This window comes from Entelurus aequoreus, linkage group LG18, assembly GCF_033978785.1.
Source record: "Entelurus aequoreus isolate RoL-2023_Sb linkage group LG18, RoL_Eaeq_v1.1, whole genome shotgun sequence".
NCBI lineage: Eukaryota > Metazoa > Chordata > Actinopteri > Syngnathiformes > Syngnathidae > Entelurus > Entelurus aequoreus.
This window is the reverse complement of record NC_084748.1, coordinates 27,152,815-27,176,520: the sequence shown is the minus strand read 5'-3', so window position 1 is coordinate 27,176,520 and position 23,706 is coordinate 27,152,815. Positions and strand designations below refer to the sequence as shown.

At 41.1% G+C, this 23,706-nt stretch overlaps 1 protein-coding gene across 2 annotated transcripts in view; it reads right to left on the bottom strand.

The window, feature by feature from the left end:
- cxxc4 (CXXC finger 4) overlaps positions 1 to 23,477 on the bottom strand; it is a 107,546-nt gene extending 84,069 nt beyond the window's left edge. Inside the window, exons 1-2 of one of the 2 annotated variants that reach the window (XM_062026110.1) lie at positions 23,370 to 23,477; positions 4,718 to 5,657 (exon numbers count right to left, since the gene is read on the bottom strand). In XM_062026110.1, coding sequence (XP_061882094.1) covers positions 4,718 to 5,542 — 825 coding nt within the window. In that variant the 5' untranslated portion in view covers positions 5,543 to 5,657; positions 23,370 to 23,477. Of the gene's footprint in view, positions 1 to 4,717; positions 5,658 to 7,084; positions 7,387 to 23,369 lie in introns of those variants that run through there. The other variant, XM_062026108.1, reaches the window with a different exon arrangement.
- Positions 23,478 to 23,706: the final 229 nt, after the last annotated feature.

Below are 23,706 nucleotides of genomic sequence, written 5' to 3'. Positions count from 1 at the left end.
TTTTTCCGTGTGCGGCCCTCAGTGGAAAAAGTTCGGACACCCCTGGCATAACCCATCAGAAAGCCTTTTATTGGAAGACATAAACTTTAGGGTCGCTGTTATTCCACCTTTAAACATTTCCCAGACCGTGTGATACGTGACATGCAAGTAAATATCAAAACCTGCACACTTCCCAACTTTGACCGTCTCTTTCTTGCAATATGATGCAACTTTGCTTAATTGTTTGTGATACTAATCCAATCGTTTCCCTTCCCAAAGCATAATAATTCGCTGCAAATCAACAAACTTTGCCACCCATCATATGGCATCAGCCAGGGTCCATCCATCCATTTTCTACCGCTTATCCCTTTTGGGGTTGTGGGGGGCGTTGGGGCCTATCTCAGCTACAATCGGGCGGAAGGCGGGGTACACCCTGGACAAGTCGCCACCTCATCGCAGGGCCAACACAGATAGACAGACAACATTCACACTCACATTCACACACTAGGGCCAATTTTAGTGTTGCCAATCAACCTCAACCTCAAACAACAGGTGCATGTCTTTGGAGGTGGGAGGAAGCCGGAGTACCCGGAGGGAACCCACGCAGTCACGGGGAGAACATGCAAACTCCACACAGAAAGATCCCAAGTCCGGGATTGAACCCAGGACTACTCAGGACCTTTGTATTATGAGGCAGTACTCAACTAAATTGTTTTGGGAGCCACATTTCCAGAAAGCTAAGGACCGGGGGCTGGACTTCTCCTTTCACGATTATTCTTACTTTGTATATTCCGTAGAACCAGCATCCTCTACAGTACACATTTGACGTTGGTTTATTTATTTTGTCAGAGTTACAGGAGTGACCTGCTGTTTTTTAAGGACCTTCGGCAAAAAAAGCTAGTCAAAGACCGATCTCTATGGTAGCACTCTAGTGTTTTTTTAAGAATTTGCAGCAAAAATGTGAGTCTCTCACAAATCTTTTGAACTGAACAAGCGGCCACCATTGGAATAACCCAAAGGATGAAAAAAGAGATGACCTAAAATGGAACACTACTAGCATAACAAAAGAAGTGACTAATGACTGCATCAGAAGTAAACAAGCTACAGCATCATCTTACTTACATAAATCACATTGCGAATAAAATGTGTAACGGCCAAAAAAAGGGAGGACCTAAAGGGGTGCCTTGAGGGACGCATCAGTTATGTAAAAATCAGACGTTTGCAGCCCAGCATTCTGTTTCCTTGCAAGGTTAACGGCCTACTGAAACCCACTACTACCGACCACGCAGTCTGATAGTTTATATATCAATGATGAAATCTTAACATTGCAACACATGCCAATACGGCCGGGTTAGATTACTAAAGTGCAATTTTGAATTTCGCGCAAAATATCCTGCTGAAAACGTCTCGGTATGATGACGCCTGCGCGTGACGTCACGGATTGTAGAGGACATTTTGGGACAGCATTGTGGCCAGCTATTAAGTCGTCTGTTTTCATCGCAAAATTCCACAGTATTCTGGACATCTGTGTTGGTGAATCTTTTGCAATTTGTTCAATGAACAATGGAGACAGCAAAGAAGAAAGCTGTAGGTGGGAAGCGGTGTATTAGCGGCTGGCTGCAGCAACACAAACACGTAGCCGGTGTTTCATTGTTTACATTCCCGAAAGATGACAGTCAAGCTTTACCATTGGCCTGTGGAGAACTGGGACAACAGAGACTCTTACCAGGAGGACTTTGAGTTGGATACGCAGACGTGTTACCGTGAGTATGCAACCAGAATGTTGCCATAAGCATTTTGTTTAATTTGTATGTGTAACGCAGTACGCAGCTGCGGCTTCCAAACATTTGATCGCTTGCCCGTATGTGCGTGCCGCTATGTGCATGTCACGTACGTAACTTTGGGGCCTTTGGGGAAATATATGTGCTGTATGAACTTTGGGGAGGTGAACGGTACTTTGGGCTGTGGGATTGAGTGTGTTGTGCGGGTGTTTGATTTGTATTGGCGGGTTATATGGACGGGGGAGGGAGGTGTTTGTTATGCGGGATTAATTTGTGGCATATTAAATATAAGCCTGGTTGTGTTTTGGCTAATAGAGTATATATATGTCTTGTGTTTATTTACTGTTTTAGTCATTCCCAGCTGAATATCAGGTCCCACCCGCCTCTCACAGCATCTCCCCTATCTGAATCGCTTCCAATGCCCTCTAGTCCTTCACTATCACTTTCCTCATCCACGAATCTTTCATCCTTGCTCAAATTAATGGGGAAATCGTCGCTTTCTCGGTCCGAATCGCTCTCGCTGCTGGTGGCCATGATTGTAAACAATGTGCAGATGTGAGGAGCTCCACGCGCATATCGTCTGCTACTTCCGGTACAGGCAAGGCTTTTTTATCAGCGACCAAAAGTTGCAAACTTTATCGTCGATGTTCTCTACTAAATCCTTTCAGCAAAAATATGGCAATATCGCGAAATGATCAAGTATGACACATAGAATGGACCTGCTATCCCCGTTTAAATAAGAAAATCGCATTTCAGTAGGCCAGTGTCCGCCCTGAGATCGGTAGGTTGGAGTTCAAATCCCAGCCGAGTCATACCAAAGACTATAAAAATGGGGCCCATTACCTCCCTGCTTGGCACTCAGCATTAAGGGTTGGAGTTGGGGGTTAAATCACCAAAATGATTCCCGGGCGCGGCGCCGCTGCTGCCCACTGCTCCCCAAGGGGATGGGTCAAATGCAGAGGACAAATTTCACCACATCTAGTGTGCGTGTGACAATCATTGGTACTTTAATCTTTAATCTTTCATCTTTAAAATGCAAATGCAAGGATCGGCCAATGTGTTTATAGTGGTCCAAGGAGCACTCTAGTCTTTTTAAAAGTTTGCTGCAAAAATCTTTGTCTCCCAAGTTTTGAACTAAACCCGGGGGTCGGAATGATGTCATTCCTGAGCTAGATTTTCCGCTCAGGCCGCCAGTAGAATAGCCCTGGCATAGGCTAAAAATGTGCAATTTAGCATTGCCCAGCAGTATAGATGTTTACACTGCAGGCCAAAGTAGACCAAATCAGATTTTTTTCTAGCTGACTGTTCAGTTTACAAGTAAAATATGGTCGTTATCAGACTTCAGTATAAAGGCCTCTATGCGCAGTTCCATAAAGTGAAAACAAAGGAAGTTGCCCGGGTAGTCGGAAATGAACACGTAAATCGCTACCACACAAGAAAACATGGACACCACAGATCAGTGGTTAGTTAGTGGGTTTGCACCGTGGATGTTGTGTAGAGGAAGTAGGCAGAAGAAGGAAAACAATTGCAGGAAGAGGTAGAAGAGCATTGCAAAAAGGAAAGTGATCGTGCTGTGCACATGCACGGATGACGTAGCTGGACTCAAGATGACGTAAAGTCGCAAACAGGTCGCTTTGCCGTTTAGACTGCAGTCACATTTTAAAACATCAGATTCCAAACAAATTCGGACTACCCTTGATGTGGCCCAAATATCATGCAAACATGTTAAATTTGAAGCATTTTGGAGTGTTTAACTTGGCAAAAAAATATCCAATCTGTGTCCCTTAAGGGGGATTGAGGACAGCATCATCCCCATACACACTAATTTTGATCAAGGTCTGAACTTGTGGAGAGAAGTTATGGGGAGTTTTGTCTTTATAGGCAAATCTTTAATGTAATCTTCAAACTTTGCCACCATGCTGTTAAAAAGCTTTGTACTTAAGTGTTCACACAAATTTCCTACCAAGAGCACAAACTGAAGGGCCCAAAACGTTCAGTAAACTAAACCAAAGTTGTGTTATGTGGTCAGAAGTGCTGAATGTAACACAGATCATGAAACTGACGCTAACAACACGGCAGAATCAGTCATCTCCATCATCTTCAGTCCACAATTGGTTATGTCCCAAATAGCGCTGTAAAATGGAAATGCATATCACAGAACATCCCGCAAACCAATATAAAGAGATGACAAGAATCTCCACGTAAAAATTAGTTGAAACAAGTGAACTAAGGTTGTTGGTGACTACAGTAGTACAATCAATATGTCGTCTTCATTAGTGAATACATGTAAACAATATCTGATGATCAGCTGGTTCAAATTACTCTGCACCCAAATTGGGTTCAGATTGCTAATCAGTTGGTCTTCACCCTGTTTCTGTTTTTTCTACAAAAAGGCCTCTTACATTGACCAAACTGAAGCCCACTAATATGTGCAATGGTTGTTTGTCAATATACACATGCTTCTTAGGACCAAGGGTCCTCTGAGTGTAAACTCTGAGAAATGCCATCAGCAGTGTTGCCATCCCTTTCAGCATCTCGCGGTGGTCGGAGGCTGAGGCTTTGCGGGATATTGATTCTCTCCATCCAGAGACGGTTTCCATAATTGGTTAAAATGACCGGGTGCCGAGAGGGATAGCTCTCTGCTGAAAACCATTTCCCAGCCCCGCTTGGAGCCGAGCCAAGCTCTGGGTTGTTCGGATATGTTCCAGCCCCAGTCTGACTGGCAGCAATTAGGGGTGTCTGAGCCAAGCTCAGCTTGCGCTTCGCACAAACACCCCTAATTACTGCCAATTAGGCTAGGCGGGTAGGCAGATTTGAGAAGCCGGGGGGATGTTCAGGCATGGGTGGGCATGGAAACAATTTTCAAGGGCTTAGAACGTGACTGGATGAAAAGGTTAATGCTTTAGAGTGCAAGGGGATAATAACAAAAGATGGGGAAGCCGAGCCCCGGTTCTCACCTCCAGCGACGAGCCTGGCTTCTTCTTCAACTCCTCGCATTTCCTAAATTTGCAGATCTGGTGGCCCGTTTTGCGGTTCCGACAACTGCTGCAGACACCACAGTTGATTAGCCGCCTGCAGGGTGCACAGACCCCACACCTTTTCCTTTTCTTCTTCGCCGGGTTGCCACTCGATGCCGAAGAATTATTCTGTGGGCAGTCTGCCAGATTGGCAATTTGAAACGCACTGTCTGTAACGGCTGCTGAGGCTGCGGGGGAGTGAAGGGCTGTCATGACGATGACCCCAGGAGGTAATGAGATGCCCCCTAAAGCCGGAATAGCTGAAAAAGTTCCAACGCGTTCAGGGAGATTCATTATCTCTGCTTCGGCAGCGCCGCATTTCAGCTTGTTCATGCATTCTCCTGCTAAAGGTCTGCAGTGTTCGGGGGATAAGGTAGAGAGGAAATTATTATTTGCCATTTGCAGCGTCTCTGGCGGCACGCCAGGCTTACCCGGCCTCTGGGAGTCATTTCTATGCATGCTGGTCCTATTAGGGTTTATTGCCGCTGATTTCCTCCCCCAGAGCATGGCGTTATCGCAGTTCCAAGGGGACATGCCAATTCTGGCGCTGGGAAAAATGGGCGTCGTGATGCGGGCGATCTTGGCAGACTGCGAAAATGCCCCATTGGTTTTGTAAAAGTTGGCAAAAGACCTGTACCTTTCCATTTCAGCGTTATAATCCAAAAGCTGGCTTAATCCACCATCCTGGAGAGTATCCTTTTGTAAAAGAGACAAGTCGGCGTTCTGTACATTTTCAATGCAAAGTGCACTGTTTAGGTTAGACATGGCTGAGGATGGCTGGTCGTTGCTTAGGAGGGAGGAGGGAGGTTACCGTGGCCTTGGTCGGAAGTCGAGCTGCTTACCAACAAGGCCGTAGCATCCTGAGTTAGCTTCACCGGTGCTAAAAGTGGGGAAAAGGTATACACATAAGACGTAATGATTATAATGTAATTTTGTGAAGAACATTGAAAAAGTTACAATAGGGAAGAAAAAAAGCATGCTTCAAAACCCACTACTGATATCATTTTTGGAGAGATGGCAACACAAAGTACATTTTCCTTTAGAAGAGTTAGAATTGGAATTTCTGACTCCAGAGCTGCAAACCAAGAATTCTTGGTAACACTTTAGTATGGGGAACATATTCTAAGTAACAAAGACTTAATTAAGAGTTATTTGGACACTAGGGGAACATATTGTAAGTAACAAAGACTTAATTTAGAGTTATTTGGTTAGGGTTAGGGTTAGGGTTAAGGTTGTTGTATAATAAGGCCATGCAGAATAAGGCATTAATAAGTACTTAATAATGACTAACTAAGAGCCAATATGTTACAAGCAACTAATTACTGGTGAATATGTTCCCCCAAAAGGTTACCGAATTCTTAACTTGAACTACCGTACAAATACCATACAATAGTCCTTCGAGGAACATACTCAGTGGATTCAAAAATACAATACTTAGAGTCAATGTTTGGAAGATCTTTACTTGCTTTTAGAACCAAATAGGTCACCCAAGACCACCCACCGGTCTATTTCCTCCAATGAAAACGCAATAAAAGCCACTGGTGAATTTGCATCCAAGCCATGGACCAACTGGTGTCACCCGGTGTGTACGTCATTGTGTGTCCAAGAGTGCGTGCGCGGTTCATTTCCTCTATCTCTACACCAGATTCGGTTTCCACATCCAGCTTTACCTTTTTTCCCCCCGTGTGTATCCCCTCTGATCCATATGTGGGACAGCAAATCACTTCCAAAATACATTCTAGTATGCACACAAGTTAAGAAGATCACCTTGCGTGGATTTATTGCCAAAATAGACGCGTGATTATATGTTATGTTATTGTTATCAGGTGTACACAACTTTCACATACACACATTGAATACATTCAAAACAACCCGGAGCCAAGAGTGAACTGAACCTCCTCCTTGGCCTAATGATCATCTCTCCGCCGGGTGATTATTACTTAATCAATCCGCCCAAGAAGCAGAACATGTGGCCCAAAGGCAATCAAGTCTCCGCCATTGATTTTCAGCCTGTAAACAAACTTTACAAAGATAGAAATGTCCAATACGCACACACGCAGGAGCTAGGGATGAAGCCCAGCGATATTAATTACATTCATCGGGCAACCGTGGGAGATATTCCCATCGAAAGGTCACGGGTTAGTAATCCGAATTAAAAAATAAAATCCCCGAAAAAAAACCAAACTTAATCTGGCAGTGCCCGGTTGACTTTGACAAAGACACATGCATGACAGGACAGGACGGGACAGGACGGGATAGGATGCTGAAGGACTTTGCCCAGGAAAGTGATGGTGTTGCTTCACCTACCAGGTTCCCGCTGAGAGCAGCTCCTGAGGCGCTAGCAGCCTGCGGCCGTGAACACGCACATTACCGCTGAGAGATGTGGAGCGTGGAGGTGGTGGACGGGGAGAGAAAAAAGAAAAAAAAAAAAAAAAAAGAAAAAAAAAAAGAGCGTGAGCGTTGGGGGGGTGGGAGCGCTCACTCAAAACAAAAGAGCCATCTTTTATTTTTGTAGCGACTTTTCTTACAGAAGGATGAAAAAGAAATATATAAACGGAGGTTTCAATAAAGCCAAAAAAAAGGCGCTAGAAGCAGAGGGAGTTGCTGTTGTCCTGATCCCGGGCTTTGTGGAGAGTGTGTGAGAGTCTCTCTCTCTCCCCTCCACCTCACTCTCTCTCTCTCTCTCTCTCTCTCTCTCTCTGTGTGTGTGTGTGTGTGTGCTCGCTCTGTGGTTGCTGTCGCTGAGTGTGGCTGATTGGTGCTGAGGTGAGGACGCGGGGATGTGGACACCTACTGATCATTGGCTGGAAATTACTATAGAAACACGCGTGGGGGTGGGAGGGGGACAGTGGATGGGCTCGACGTGTTCAGCATCCGTACATTGGAATATTTGGGTGAGGGACAAGCGGTAGAAAATGGATGGATGGATGGATGGGAAAAAAAAGATAATAAAAATATACGTGTTTTTATTATGCGTTAGTATGAGGTAGGCAACACAAAATGTTGAAAGAGCCATATAGGACCAAATATCCAAAAAATGTATCCGTCTGGAGCCGCAAAAAAATTAAAAGACTTATATAAGTGTTATAATTAGAGATGTCCGATAATGGCTTTTTTGCCGATATCTGATATTGTCCAACTCTTAATTACCGATTCCGATATCAACCGATACCGATATATACAGTCGTGGAATTAACACATTATTATGCCTAATTTTGTTGTGATGCCCCGCTGGATGCATTAAACAATGTTACAAGGTTTTCCAAAATAAATCAACTCAAATTATGGAAAAAAAAATGCCAACATGGCACTGCCATATTTATTATTGAAGTCACAAAGTGCATTTTTTTTAACATGCCTCAAAACAGCAGCTTGGAATTTGGGTGCATGAGGAGGTTGAGGTAGGGGGGGATAGGGGGTAGCGGGGGGTGTATATTGTAGCGTCCCGGGGGTTCTGGGTATTTGTTCTGTTGTGTTTATGTTGTGTTACAGTGCAGATGTTCTCCCAAAAATGTGTTTGTCATTCTTGTTTGGTGTGGGTTCACAGTGTGGCGCATATTTGTAACAGTGTTAAAGTTGTTTATACGGTCACCCTCAGTGTGACCTGTATGGCTGTTGACCAACAAGTATGCTTTGCATTCACTTGTGTGTGTGAAAAGCCATAGATATTATGTGATTGGGCCGGCACGCAAAAACAGTGCCTTTAAGGTTTATTGGCGCTCTGTACTTCTCCCTACAGCGTTTTAAAAAGTCATAAATTTTACATTTTGAAACCGATACCGATAATTTTGAAACCGATACCGATAATTTCCGATATTACATTTTAAAGCATTTATCTGCCGGTAATATCGGCAGTCCGATATTATCGGACATTTCTAGTTATAATGAAGGCAACACATGATGAACGTGTCTATATTAGCTATAATAGCCTACTATCAAAATGACTATGTGTCGCAGGCTGACGCAAATCTTCGTTGACAGAAATGTTGAAATGTAATATTTATTCTACACATTTTTACAATATTAGAAACCATGAGTAAAACTTCTCAGAAGGTGAGATAACTCCTGGAAATGACTGGCTTTTAATTAGAGATGTCCGATAATATCGGCCTGCCGATACTGTCGGACGATAAATGCTTTAAAATGTAATATCGGAAATTATCGGTATCGGTTTCAAGAAGTAAAATGAATGACTTTTTCAAATGCCGCTGTACGGAGCGGTACATACCTGGTAAAACACGGACGTAGGCCTAGTATACTCTGGACTGAAGCTGTGTGCCGTCACTGTTTTTGTAGCTGTTGTTTTGAGGCATGTTTAAAAAAATAAACAAATAATGCACCCTGTGAAAGTCAAAGAATAGTATTTCCCATAGTTGTAGTGGGTATCAGGATTATCTCAGGGAGAGCATGTCCCAATTTCCAAGCTGCTGTTTTGAGGCATGTTAAAAAAAATAATGCACTTTGTGACTTCAATAATAAATATGGCAGTGCCATGTTGCCATTTTTTTCCATAACTGGAGTTGAAGTTGTTCTCTTATTTTGGAAAACCTTGTTTTTGATTGATTGATTGAAACTTGTATTAGTAGATTGCACAGTACAGTACATATTCCGTACAATTGACCACTAAATGGTAACACCCAAATTAGTTTTTCAACTTGTTTAAGTCGGGGTCCACGTTAATCAATTCATGGTAAAGTTACATTGTTTAATGCATCCAGCGGGGCATCACAACAAAGTTAGGCATAATAATGTGTTAATTCCACTACTGTATATATCGGTATCGGTTGATATCGGAATCGGTAATTAAGAGTTGGACAATATCGGAATATCAGCAAAAAAGCCATTATCGGACATCTCTAGTTATTACGTTTTCAGTTCCGGCATGACTGTTTTGACTGTGACATAATGACAATGCATTACCTCGGCGGTGTCAAATTCATATTCATTGTGGGCCACATCGCAGTCACAAAGACCCTCAGAGAGCCGACTTCAAGACATCACAACAATTTACGCAAATTCAATAAATGCCCAAGAATTATGTGCAGCCTCGCAATTTTGTCCAATCCCTACAATTTCCCTGCACAATTTGGCCAACCATTGACACTTCCGCCATTCTAATTTGTCCCAGCACCACTCAAACGTAATGCAACTGTCTAACTCAGGGGTGTCCAAACTTTTTCCAGCGAGGGACACATAAATAAAAATTTAAGGATGCAGGGGCTACTTCGATACGTTTTTTTACATTACAGATACTAAAACCAATGCAATATAAATCAATCAAGATATGATAAACTATCTGAACACAACATCCATATCTTAGCGTTGTGCTATTGGTAACAAAGTTAAAGTTAAAGTACCACTCGGTGTGGTGAAATTACTCTCTGCATTTGACCCATCCCCTTATTCCACCCCCTGGGAGGTGAGGGGAGCAGGGAGCAGCAGCGGTGGCTGCGCTCGGGAATCATTTTGGTGATTTAACCCCCAATTCCAACCCTTGATGCTGAGTGCCAAGCAGGGAGGTAATGGGTTCCATTTTTATAGTCTTTGGTATGACTCGGCCGGGGTTTGAACTCACGACCTACCGATCTCAGGGCGGACACTCTAACCACTAGGCCACTGAGCTGGAAAAGCATTGCATGATTGGATCAGCCTCACGCAACATTACTAACATTAGCACGCTAACTTTTTTAGCCAATTTTGCAGCCGAGCCTCAGACTCATAACTTGTCACATGCTAAGTGTTAGCATTTTAGCATTCTAACATTAACGAGCTGACTTTTTTAGCCAATTTTGCAGGTGAAAATCTCAGAGGCATATACAGTAACTTGGTACTTAACACATGCTAACTGTAACTTTGTTTTGCCTATTTTACAGTCGAACACCTGAGAGTCATATGACTTGGTATTTGACACACGCTAACTGTTAACATGCTAATGTTAGCATTTTGGTATGCAACTTTTGTTTTGCTAATTTTGCATCCGAAAACCTCAAGTCATATAATTTGGTGCTTGACACACGCTAACTGTAACTTTTTTAGCCAATTTTACCTGCCGCACCTGTCAGAGTCATATAACTTAGTACTTGACACACGCTAACCGAGGGCTTGCTAATGTTAACATGTTAACTTATTTTATGCTACATTTCTATGCATACCCTTCATATTTCATACTTGTTACCTGACGCATTTTATCTGTTAGCATGTTAACAATAGCATTTAAGTTCGCCCTGTGCATTTCAGCATTTACACGCAATTTCTCCCAAAATGTTATATTCTACTTTTTTTTGTGTAATGGCCCCCGTGCCACACCTTGGAGAGCCCTCGTCTAATTAAATGTCTCCCTGGTAATTTTCCCGCAGCTTTTTGAAAATGCTGCATCAAAATTAGGCAATTTAGGCCTAACAACAATTACAAAAAAATGTTTATTAGTATATGTGGAGGGAAAGTGCATCAGCGCGCCTGCAGGAGCAAAGGTCACCGCCTCTGGCAATGGTGTCGAGGGCGGCGCACCATCGGCTAGGGGCGGGGCATGTGCGGGACGGCGAGACACAGCTGGCAGGTGATTAGATTTCACAGGTGGTACGTGTTAATCTAATCATCTGTTGTCTTCGACAGTGAGCGGCCAGCGGAGGAGGGAGAGTTGAGAGAGACTGGAAAGAAAAGCTTCATGAAAGATTATGCTTGAACGTGCATGGAAAAAATAAAACTCTGTTAAAACGGCACGCCTGGCTCCTGTGACGTGATATCCGTGGAACGGGTAGGGATCGACTTCCACAATATACAATTGCCCCATTATTGGATTAATTGTCACTGTTTACCAACAAACTTTCTTGGGAATCAGAAATCAAAGTGAAAAGCGGGACTAGGGCTCGAAAGGGCACATGAATTCACAATGCATTGTGGGGGCTGGGTAGCCAAAGTTTTTGTTTACATGAATGTACTCAACCAGGGGTATAGTGAGAGAGAGCAACAAACTGGATGAACATGGATCGTAGGAAAGAATAAAATCAAGATACTGTACTGAAAAAAACTGGACCTTAAAAAAACGCCACCTTAAAGGTCTACTGAAATGCGATTTTCTTATTTAAAAGGGGATAGCAGGTCCATTCTATGTGTCATACTTGATCATTTCGCGATATTGCCATATTTTTGCTGAAAGGATTTAGTAGAGAACATCGATGATAAAGTTTGCAACGTTTGGTCGCTGATAAAAAAGTCCTGCCTGTACCGGAAGTAGCGTGGCGTCACAGGTTGTGGAGCTCCTCACATCTGCACATTGTTTACAATCATGGCCACCAGCAGCGAGAGCGATTCGGACCGAGAAAGCGACGATTTCCCCATTAATTTGAGCGAGGATGAAATATTTGTGGATGAGGAAAGTGAGAGTGAAGGACTAGAGGGCAGTGGAAGCGATTCAGATAGGGAAGATGCTGTGAGAGGCGGGTGGGACCTGATATTCAGCTGGGAATGACTAAAACAGTAAATAAACATATATATTCTCTATTAGCCACAACACAACCAGGCTTATATTTAATATGCCACAAATTAATCCCGCATAACAAACACCTCCCCCCTCCCGTCCATATAACCCGCCAATACAAATCAAACACCCACACAACACACTCAATCCCACAGCCCAAAGTACCGTTCACCTCCCCAAAGTTCATACAGCACATATATTTCCCCAAAGTTACGTACGTGACATGCACATAGCAGCACGCACGTACGGGCAAGCGATCAAATGTTTGGAAGTCGCAGCTGCGTACTCACGGTACCGCGTATCCAACTCAAAGTCCTCCTGGTAAGAGTCTCTGTTGTCCCAGGCCAATGGTAAAGCTTGACTGTCATCGTTCGGGAATGTAAACAATGAAACACCGGCTACGTGTTTGTGTTGCTGCAGCCGGCCGCTAATACACCGCTTCCCACCTACAGCTTTCTTCTTTGCTGTCTCCATTGTTCATTAAACAAATTGCAAAAGATTCACCAACACAGATGTCCAGGATACTGTGGAATTTTGCGATGAAAACAGACGACTTAATAGCTGGCCACAATGCTGTCCCAAAATGTCCGCTACAATCCGTGACGTCACGCGCAAACGTCATCATACCGAGACGTTTTCAGCAGGATATTTTGCGGGAAATTTAAAATTGCACTTTACTAATCTAACCCGGCCGTATTGGCATGTGTTGCAATGTTAATATTTCATCATTGATATATAAACTATCAGACTGCGTGGTCGGTAGTAGTGGGTTTCAGTAGGCCTTTAAAAAAAAAAAAGTAAAATTGGTGGAACTGATCCATATGAGCACGTCCAAAAGTCGAGATTTGAGCAAGCTGCCGAACGTGTCATGTATCCCGGGTGCAACGGAGTCTGTTTTAATACAGGCGAAACAAGAAGACAAAGTCTGTAAACGCTTACGGACAAACCAACTTTGGGTGTGTGCAGGATCTCGGTATTTTACATTTGTCGTCCTTTCGGATGTAAATCAACAGGACTTATTACTGCGCGGTATCTCCTGGAGAAATTAGTTTCAAACTAAAACTAATATTTCAAGTCTGAAATACACTGTGCATTAACTAAAGGCTTAGTGGCCACATGCGTGGACAGCACCTTTTAGCTCTTATTTCCAAAATTGTGTACACTACTGAATTGGGGTCTTATGCCGACATATGGACACTTATACTGCCATCTGGTGGTGTCAGAAGAGTATAACATACAATGGAATTTGGAAAAAAAAAAGTGTAAAAATAAACATTTGCATGTCACTACACATGAAGTACACATTTGTGTACTTATGGACTAAGTACATCATATTAAAAGATGATTTTTAGTTTTTTTTCTAATTAGGGTCCAATAAGCCCAAATAGCAAAGAGAAATAAAACAAGCATGTAAACAAACAGCTTGGGCCTTAAGAGGTTAATGTGGGAAGTCCTCTCAGTTACTGGTCTGTGAATTGGGATATTGCTTTTTACCAAAATACTGTACGTTGTTCGTAACCCGCAGAAAGCTTATCTTATCTTAGCTAACGCTAACATCCTACTAAATGCTACATGTGCAACAGAATAAAATATGCTTTGATTCAAATTTGCTGAAAATGCCGCGAACACACCAACATGTACTAGGTGATGGCGTTAAAAGTGATGTTTGACCATCTCATGGCTGCTATCCATCGTCTCTTTATTAGCTCCCTAACCCGACTTCCTTGGCGATCATAACAACTTTTGTGACAGTTAATTATGTCGCACATCCGCGTCATGTTTTGAACTAATTAACAAAAAAACACAACTTCAGGACAGAGTCCTGCATTCAGCCATGTAAATAAGCTATTCGGACACCAGCAGGAACCACAATGTATTGCGCCCTATGGCTTGTTCAAATAATATGAAGTTGAGAACTGTATTTTTATGCATTACATTTTTTTCCGTCAACATTGAAATATATTAATGAAGAAAAATGTAATGACTTATTGGCACATGTTCTTTCTAGGCTTTCGTGGGCCACATAAAATGATAAGGCCTTGAGTTTGACACCTGTGCACTAACTGATCAAACATGTTCAAAGTCATTTAATAAAAAAGTACCACTTCAAGAACTGTTTTCAGGCTCCCAAACACATTTCTAATGTACTGTAAACAAATAGTAAATGAAACAAACTAGTTTCCAGTTGGTATCGACTTTTGAGTTAAAAACTGGGCCATGTAAAAACGATCCCCTGAGACATGCAAAGTCCAGCATGAGGACAGAAGACGGCACTGAAGCAGTTCAAGGGTCAGCCTGCACCTTGGAAGTCCAATTGCCGGTGACTGTGGCGAGGAGGCAGTGGCTACTTTCTGTCAATTGGGGTCATTTCAGAAGTCCTTGCCAGGGTCAGAATGCAAGCCTGAAACTTGGACGTATGTTGTAAAGTTCAGAGAACAAGAACGAGATACCAAAGACGTGCGGTCAGGGTTTTGATGGTTTCATTTAATGAAAATTAAAATAAAAACTAATAATGATTTATAAGATACATATTAATTATATGTTTTTTCAGAAAAAATCTTCTCTGCTGGCCTAACATAACCAGAAATCCTGATCATAATTAAAGATAAAACTGATTTTTAATTTACTTTCCCTAAATATCTAAAAGTATTCATATTCTCTTCATGTCATATTATGTTGTTTTTAGTTTATATAGTTTTTATCCAATCAGAATTCAGCTAGCTTATGTTGCCATGCTGTACCAAATCCGCCCGGGCCTTCAGATTCAGCAATGCTGGCGTCTGTGCACTGGAAGTGAACGGGGACATAGAGGTGATAGACAGTTGCGATAGCCAATCAGATCACGAGTTGTTGTCAGTAAGGCCTTCTAGCTGGCCTAAGGCAGATATATATTGTGATGTTATGAGCTAGGTAACATAAGAACTCCATTACCCAGCATGCCACAGTAGTGAAGAGCATGCGCAGTAGCCCAGTTTAGGTTGTTGAATGTAGACATGCCGGCAGCGGGATGTTTTTGATGAGCACGCTGTGGAGTAAACTTTTAAGAAGTCAGCCAACACGCCTCGTCTGCATCTTTTATGATTAGACAAGACAACACATATATTTGCAAGGCCATTTCCAAGAAGGATATTTAAAGAGAAACTACATCTTGTGAGACCATGTCGGCCAACCCCGGAAGTTAGCTCAGCTGTCGATGAAATGTAAGTTCGGATATTTAATTTCTTTATTTTTTTCACGTTTCAAATGTTTTTTGCAATTTTAATTTTGACAGTACCACATAAGATATGTTTTAATTGCTCATGCGGGTTTATTGATTTTTAAATGCGCCAAAAAAAAAACGTTATGTACACTGTTGGTGGTGATTCAATGCCCAGTAGGGCGTAAATGTGTTTCTGTATAGTATTTATCCAGCAATGGCCTGGGAACGCCTCGGGATCCCCCGGGAAGAGCTGGACGAAGTGGCTGGGGAGAGGGAAGTCTGGGTTCCCCTGCTTAGGCTGCTGCCCCCACGACCCGACCTCAGATAAGCGGAAGAAGATGGATGGATGGATGGATGGTCATGTGTTTTGTTTTGTTTTTGATTGAGACTTTTATTAGTAGGTTGCACATGGAAGTACATATTCAATTGACCACTAAATGGTAACGCCCGAATACGTTTTTCAACTTGTTTAAGTCGGGGTCCATCCATTGTGACACCAATTATGGTATTTTGAGAGGCAATCATTGAAGTCGGACATCACTGAATGCCTAGGTGGGAAACGCACGGCCCGCCACTGTCATATATGGTGCTCAGTGCGTATGCAAACTTGCCAATGTTTGTGCGGTGCATTATTTCCTGAGTGCACTGAATGAATACATCTTAAAAATCAGACACATTCGTTTTCTCATTGCAGAGCGTAAGCGAGTATCTCCTGTATGCCTTGGCGCACAAGCTGGCTGAGGGTGTGGCTATTTCTGTTTGTCAGCAAAGTCACCAATATATAGCCATCAGACCATGAGCATAATTCCTAGAGCTTTGATGAGCGTATGTGACTTCGACTGCCACTAAACCACCTTTACTGATCACTTTGGGGTAATTCCAGGCCATTTCAGGATCAAGAAACCGTTTATATGGGGCACTGTACTTTTTTAAATTGTTTTAATTGAAACATTTAACTTTTTTACCTATTGCATGTTTTTATGTTTATGTTGTAAGTAATTTGTACTTTTAACTATAGTGTGTGACTGTTCCTGTTTTTTGTTGTTGTTCTATGTATTTATGGAACCTGTTATTTGCTGCCCTCCTGGCCAGGGCACTCTTGAAAAAGAGATTTTAATCTCAATGAGTTTTTACCTGGTTAAATAAACGAAAATGAACGTGAATTACATGCAATAAAAATGATTTTTGGCCAGTTAAATATAACGTATAAAAGACTTATGGGAATACAATAAAGTCAACCAAGTCCCGTCTGCTTTCTCTCTCATTATAGCTCGTAAGCACTGTAAAAAAAAATGTTTAAAATTAATAAACTATTGAACTTTTCAAAGCTGGAAATACCTAATCTCAAATATTCCAATTTGGAAGTTTTTTTTTTTACAAATATTCCTTCATTTGCAATTTTTTTTTTCTTTTGTCCTGTCCAGCTACTTAAGCAAATCATATAGTTGATGTAGATTAGCCATATCAGCTGTGCAGATGTACTTTACAAAAGAGAAGTGTGGGATACTTCTCTTGTTGCCTTATTTGTATTTGACTTTAATAAATGGATTTATGTTATTATTAGGTGCAGCCGGGCCGGAGCAGGAGGGGATAGAAAGAGGAAAAACAGGAAGACAGAGGGGGAAATTGTGGGGACAAGAGGGGGATTAGACAGAGAGACAAAAACAACAACAGCAAACACAACAATAACAACAACAACAGAACAACATCAGCAAATATGTAATATGTACAAATATGATGGTAAAAGTGATAGCCAAGAAGCAGTTAGTGAAATAAATAATAATACAGAAATGACAATGAACATTATTACACTACAAATGGAGCAATGCAAATACCAATAGAAATAGCGCTATTAGCAATTAATAATAACAATAATTGCCTCTATTATCAACAATACAATTGTTTCAAATGCAACAATACATATATGTAATGATAACTTCAAATACAAGAAAGCAGATAAATGGAGGGGAAGAAGGAGAAGCGAACCGTATTAACCTTGTAGATTGTTATAGTAACAATAGGTTAAGCTTTGTCACTGTGCCGTGTGTTACCCAGTTTCCCCTAGGGCAGTGATTCTCAAACTGTGGCACATGGCATGCCAAATAATCATTTAATGCAATATTCAAACACAGTGTTACTGTTCAAACTGTGTGTAATGTTACAGTGGACATAAATACACTTGTTAAATAAAACCTCTGCCTTTTTAATAATGAACATTTAGGCCTACTATAGTACTTTATTTTAATGTTGGTCATTTAGGTTGGTAGGTTGAAGTTTATTTCGAACATCTATACAGGTGCAATATGATACATTATACATATTTTAATTTTTCTTTGCATGAATGAAAAGGAGTAGGAAAAAGCAAAGCTTAATTAATCCTACCCTGTTTCCACTTCACAGCAATTACTAACCCATATGTTCACATATGTTACAGTATGGTGGTATTTTGAGAGCCACGTGTTTTCTGCAGTGGTACTTGGTGAAAAAAGTTTGAGAACCACTGCCCTAGGGCAACAACGTTAATATATGTTTGATGAAATGTGATCATATGCATGAGGGTATGTATGTATATGTATATGTACAGCATGTGTATATGTATGTTTGTACAGTGAATGTATATGTACATGTATGTGTATATGTGTGTTTGTACAGTGAATGTGTATGTACAGTATGTGTATCTGTATGTTTGTACAGTGAATGTATATGTACAGTATGTATATATGTATGTTTGTACAGTGTATGTATATATGTATGCTTGTACAGTGAATGTATATGTACATGTATGTGTATATGCATGTTTGTACAGTGAATCTATATGTACAGTATGCGTATATGTATGTTTGTACAGTGAATGTATATGTACATGTATGTGTATATGTATGTTTGTACAGTGAATGTATATGTACAGTATGTATATATGTATGTTTGTACAGTGTATGTATATATGTATGTTTGTACAGTGAATGTATATGTACATGTATGTGTATGTGTATGTTTGTACAGTGAATGTATATGTACAGTATGTATATATGTATGTTTGTACAGTGTATGTATATATGTATGTTTGTACAGTGAATGTATATGTATGTTTGTACAGTGAATGTATATGTACAGTAAGTGTATATGTATGTTTGTACAGTGAATGTATGTGTACAGTATGTGTATATTAAGTTAAGTTAAACTACCGATGATTGTCACACACACACACGATGTGTGGCAAATGTATTCTCTGCATTTGACCCATCACCCTTGATCACCCCCTGGGAGGTGAGGGGAGCAGTGAGCAGCAGCGGTGGCAGCGCCCGGGAATAATTTTTGCTGATTCAACCCCCAATTCCATCCCTTGATGCTGAGTGCCAAGCAGGGAGTATATGTATGTTTGTACAGTGAATGTATATGTACATGTATGTGTATATGTATGTTTGTACAGTGAATGTATATGTACATGTATGTATATATGTATGTTTGTACAGTGAATGTATATGTACAGTATGTGTATATGTATGTTTGTACAGTGAATGTATATGTACAGTATGTGTTTATGTATGTTTTTACAGTGAATGTATATGTACATTATGTGTTTATGTATGTTTGTACAGTGAATGTATATGTACAGTATGTGTATATGTATGTTTGTACAGTGAATGTATATGTACAGTATGTGTATATGTATGTTTGTACAGTGAATGTATATGTACATGTATATGTAAATGTATGTTTGTACAGTGAATGTATATGTACATGTATATGTAAATGTATGTTTGTACAGTGAATGTATATGTACATGTATATGTAAATGTATGTTTGTACAGTGAATGTATATGTACATGTATATGTAAATGTATGTTTGTACAGTGAATGTATATGTACATGTATGTGTATATGTATGTTTGTACAGTGAATGTATATGTACAGTATGTGTATATGTATGTTTGTACAGTGAATGTATATGTACAGTATGTGTATATGTATGTTTGTACAGTGAATGTATATGTACATGTATGTGTATATATATGTTTGTACAGTGAATGTATATGTACATGTATATGTAAATGTATGTTTGTACAGTGAATGTATATGTACATGTATATGTAAATGTATGTTTGTACAGTGAATGTATATGTACATGTATATGTAAATGTATGTTTGTACAGTGAATGTATATGTACATGTATGAACTTTGAGTGTGTGGGTATGTACTGTATTTGTGTATGTATGTGGGGAAAAAAGATTTGAAATCAAGACAATGAGTGGATCCCTTTTAGATACGAAAATGAAGTGTGTATAGTCTATTTATAGTTGCAGAAGGGTTAAGATAGGTGAGAGGAAGCTGAAGTACCTGGAAATAACACACACATATTCACGGAACCCGCAAACTCAAAGAGACGTCCCAACAGATTGTGCCACCCTTCCCCAATTGTTTGATTTTCCAATTTCCTTTACCACAATGTAAACATCCCACGTGGTCCACCGTGCTGCTAATTTGAATAGAGCCGAGCTGTGATGGAGGTAAAATAACAACCCCTGGCTGCCGCCTCCCCCCCACCTGCCATGCAGTGACAGCGGTAATGACTTAAAACCTTTGGGATTCATCAGCCATTATAAATCCCGCCTGCTGGCCACACGAGGCACATGCTTGTTCCCGCAGGCTGACAACGGCGTGCCCATTTATTTCACCAGCCCCCTGCGTGACGTGCGTGCGCTCGTGTCGGCGCCCGTGGCTTTGGGAGTTAAAATGAAATCACCACTTCAATCGACGTCCAGGATTATTACCACCACCCCCCCCGCACACCCTCCTCCGAACATTTATCCCGGGCTTCAGGGTGTAGTTTAGAACAAAGTAAGCACGGCGTGCGTGTTTCACCTCTGCCAATTATTAATTAATCAACCATGCAAAATTAATTTATAAGCCCCCCTATATTATATTTTAGGCTAGTGTTAAGCTGCAACCCTCATAGGAAAACCCTGTCACTGTATCTTTAGAAGTACAATGGTCGGATGTTTTGAAACACTTGTATTACCCTTCTGAAAAAAGTGGACAGAATCGAACCAATGAGCATAATTTGTCACGTTTGTTACCTTAGTCATGCAATGTGATACATTAGCTTTCATTTCAATGAATGACAAAAACTGGCTCATTCTTCCCCTGATTATAAAGGACAATTTTTTTTTTTTGTGGTGGTGGAGTTGAGCACTTTTCACTCATTTTCAATACAGAAAGATCTATTTCAGTACAGTGGTACCTCCACTACAGAGGATTTTAACTAATGAGTTAGAAGCTTACGCAATATTTGTAACCAGGTTGTGCCGTTCGAGCAATAAAGAGTTAATATATTTTGGTACCGGTACCAAAATATATCTCGATACTTTTCGGTACTTTGCGATACTTTTCTAAATAAAAGGGGACCACAAAAAATTGCAGTATTGGCTTTATTTGAGGTGGCGACTTCCGTCCGAATGCAGCTGAGATAGGCTCCAGCACCCCCTGCCACCCCAAAAGGGACAAGCGGTAGAAAATGGATGGATGGATGGCTTTATTTTAAGAAAAAATCTTGGGGTACATTAAACATATGTTTCTTATTGCAATTGTGTCCTTAAATAAAATAGAGAACATACAAGACAACTTGTCTTTTAGTAGTAAGTAAGCAAACAAAGGCTTCTAATTAGTCTGCTGACGTACGCAGTAACATATTGTGTCATTTATCATTCTATTATTTTGTCAAAATTATGAGGGACAAGCTGTAAAAATTTATGATTAATCCATTTGTTTATTTACTGTTAATATCTGCTTTCTTTCTCTTTTAACATGTTCTATCTACACTTCTGTTAAAATGTAATAATCACTTATTCTTCTGTTTGATACTTTACATTAGTTTTTTGGGGGGACCGGTACTTTTTAGAGGCGGTATAGTACCGAATATGATTCATTAGTATCGTGGTACTATACTACTACCGGTATACCGTACAACCCTAGTTACACGTTGTTGTTCCTGCTTCAAACATAAGTTTTGATTATATTATTTTAAATATTATATTATTATATTGTGGAGGGAGATGTGGCCAGCGGTGCCTGCAGGAGCAAATGTCACCGCCTCTGTCCATGATGCTGAGGACAAAGCACCATCAGACGGGGGCGTGGATGTGCTGACGGCGAGACACAGCTGGCAGGTGATTAGATTTCACAGGTGGTACGTGTTAATCTAATCATCTGTTGTCTTTAACAATAAGCGGCCGGGAGCAGGAGGGGAGAGAGGATACGGACATGGCTGAAAAGTTGCGTCCTGCTGGAGAGAGAACTTTGTTAAAACAATTGATTATTAAAACCTTGTGAAAACCTGCACACTTGGCTCCGGTGCGGTGTCTAACAGTGGAACTGCGGGGAAGCACCTCCACATATATATATTATATTTCTATATTGTTTTTATATAGGTTTTATATTTATTTATTTTGTTTTTATTCAGTCATTGATGGAGCTAAGGATAGTATTTGAATCTTGTTTTTAATATTTTTATGCAGCACTTTGGAAAAAATGTTGTTGTTTAAATATGTTATATAAATAAAGTGGATTGGATTGGATTGGATTGGATTAGACAGTTGACGTGCACATTTGAGCGACACTCAGAGATCAACAACTATTGGAGCTAAGAAAGTTAGTGTGAAGGAGAGGAACCAAATCAGAGAAACAAACCATTAAAAACGCACAGCTAATCAGTGTATACTGTCAGTTCTTATCACAGAAGCTGCAGCCAGCGTCTGCGGCCCCAAATGTCCAAACGACGAACACTTATCCATGAAAATATTGAGAAGCTGTTTCAATTTGTTCTGTCTCGTCCTGACTCAACAAGCCGGAGGGTCGGGCATTACCTTCACACTTGTTGTCAACACTGACCTCTCCGGTCTGTCACTCAAAGACGACAGTGTGGAACATAAACAGCGATTTCCTAGTTCCTGTTGTTACACGACAAGAGACAGTGTTGCCAGATGTCACGAGAGAAACAAGAAACCAGCTCAATGAAAACAGATTGGTCATAAAAAGCGAACTTGGCAACACAGGATGGAGAAGCAGCCCATAGGAGAAGCCGCATCAATTCGGTAAATGCTGGACAATATTATGACATTACTACTTGAGTTGTTTGTAGTACATGCTATTGTAATGTTTAGACAATATTTATTGTCTAAACGTTTTTTAAAAGTCATGTTGTAACGGCGGGGTCGCATTTTACTGCATGGCACGTTCTCCCAAGATGCAGCAGGAACTCCGGAGGCGAGGTGCAGGTAAGACATTGATTTATTGTCCATGAAATCATGCAAAAATACAAAAAGATCGAAAAGCGTGCTGATAGCGTGGGAGCTATGGCGAATCTTAGCACAGGAACAGGACTCATGACCTGTGTCATGATCCGTGGTCCGGATCATGTTTTGGTTAGTTATGTTCTGTTAGTTTTGGACTCCCTTAGTTCCTGTTGTGTGCACTCCTGGGTTTATTTTGGTCACCATGGGGATTAAATGGGTTCACCTGCCTCTGGTTAGTGGTCCCACGCTCAGCTGCTGTCAACCACTAATCCGAGAGCTATTTATTCACCTTGCTCGCCACGCTCAGTCTGGCGTCATTGTTTGCCGTATGCAACAGTCACGTAGGTTCATGTTTTGTTTCGAGTTTATGCTAAGTATTCGCTTCATGCAACATGTCAACGTAAGTTTTGCTTGTCTCCTAGCCTATGCTAAGTTTTTGCTTCATGCCTTGTCTACGTAAGATTTGTTTGTTTCATGCCACAGTTTTATGAGTATTCCTTGTCCATAGTCTATGCTAAGTGTTAGCTTTAGCTCCAAGTGCGATCAGCACGTTGTGCCTTCGCCTTGTGTTCTGTTTTTTTTTGTACTACTTTGACATTTTGAGGAATAGATCATGTTCTTACCTGCACGCTTTGTCCGGAGTGGTCCATATGCATTTTCGGGAGAACGAACCCCGCAGTAAGCTGCGAAAACCCCGACGTGACAGGTTGCATGGAAGCAAATAGAAGACGTGGTCACTGTTGCGTAGTGTAAACAAGAAAGCCTGACTGAGTGTGGTGAACAGCGGGAATAAGTAGCTCTCTGATTAGTGCCCAGGAGCAGGTGAGCATCCCGAACACTAATCAGAGGCAGGTGAAAACAATCTGCAGTCATGGCAACTAAAACACAAACCCAGGGGTGCTCAAAACAGGAAGTGAGGGATATCGAAAACTAAACAAACATGATCCGGGCAGCGGATCA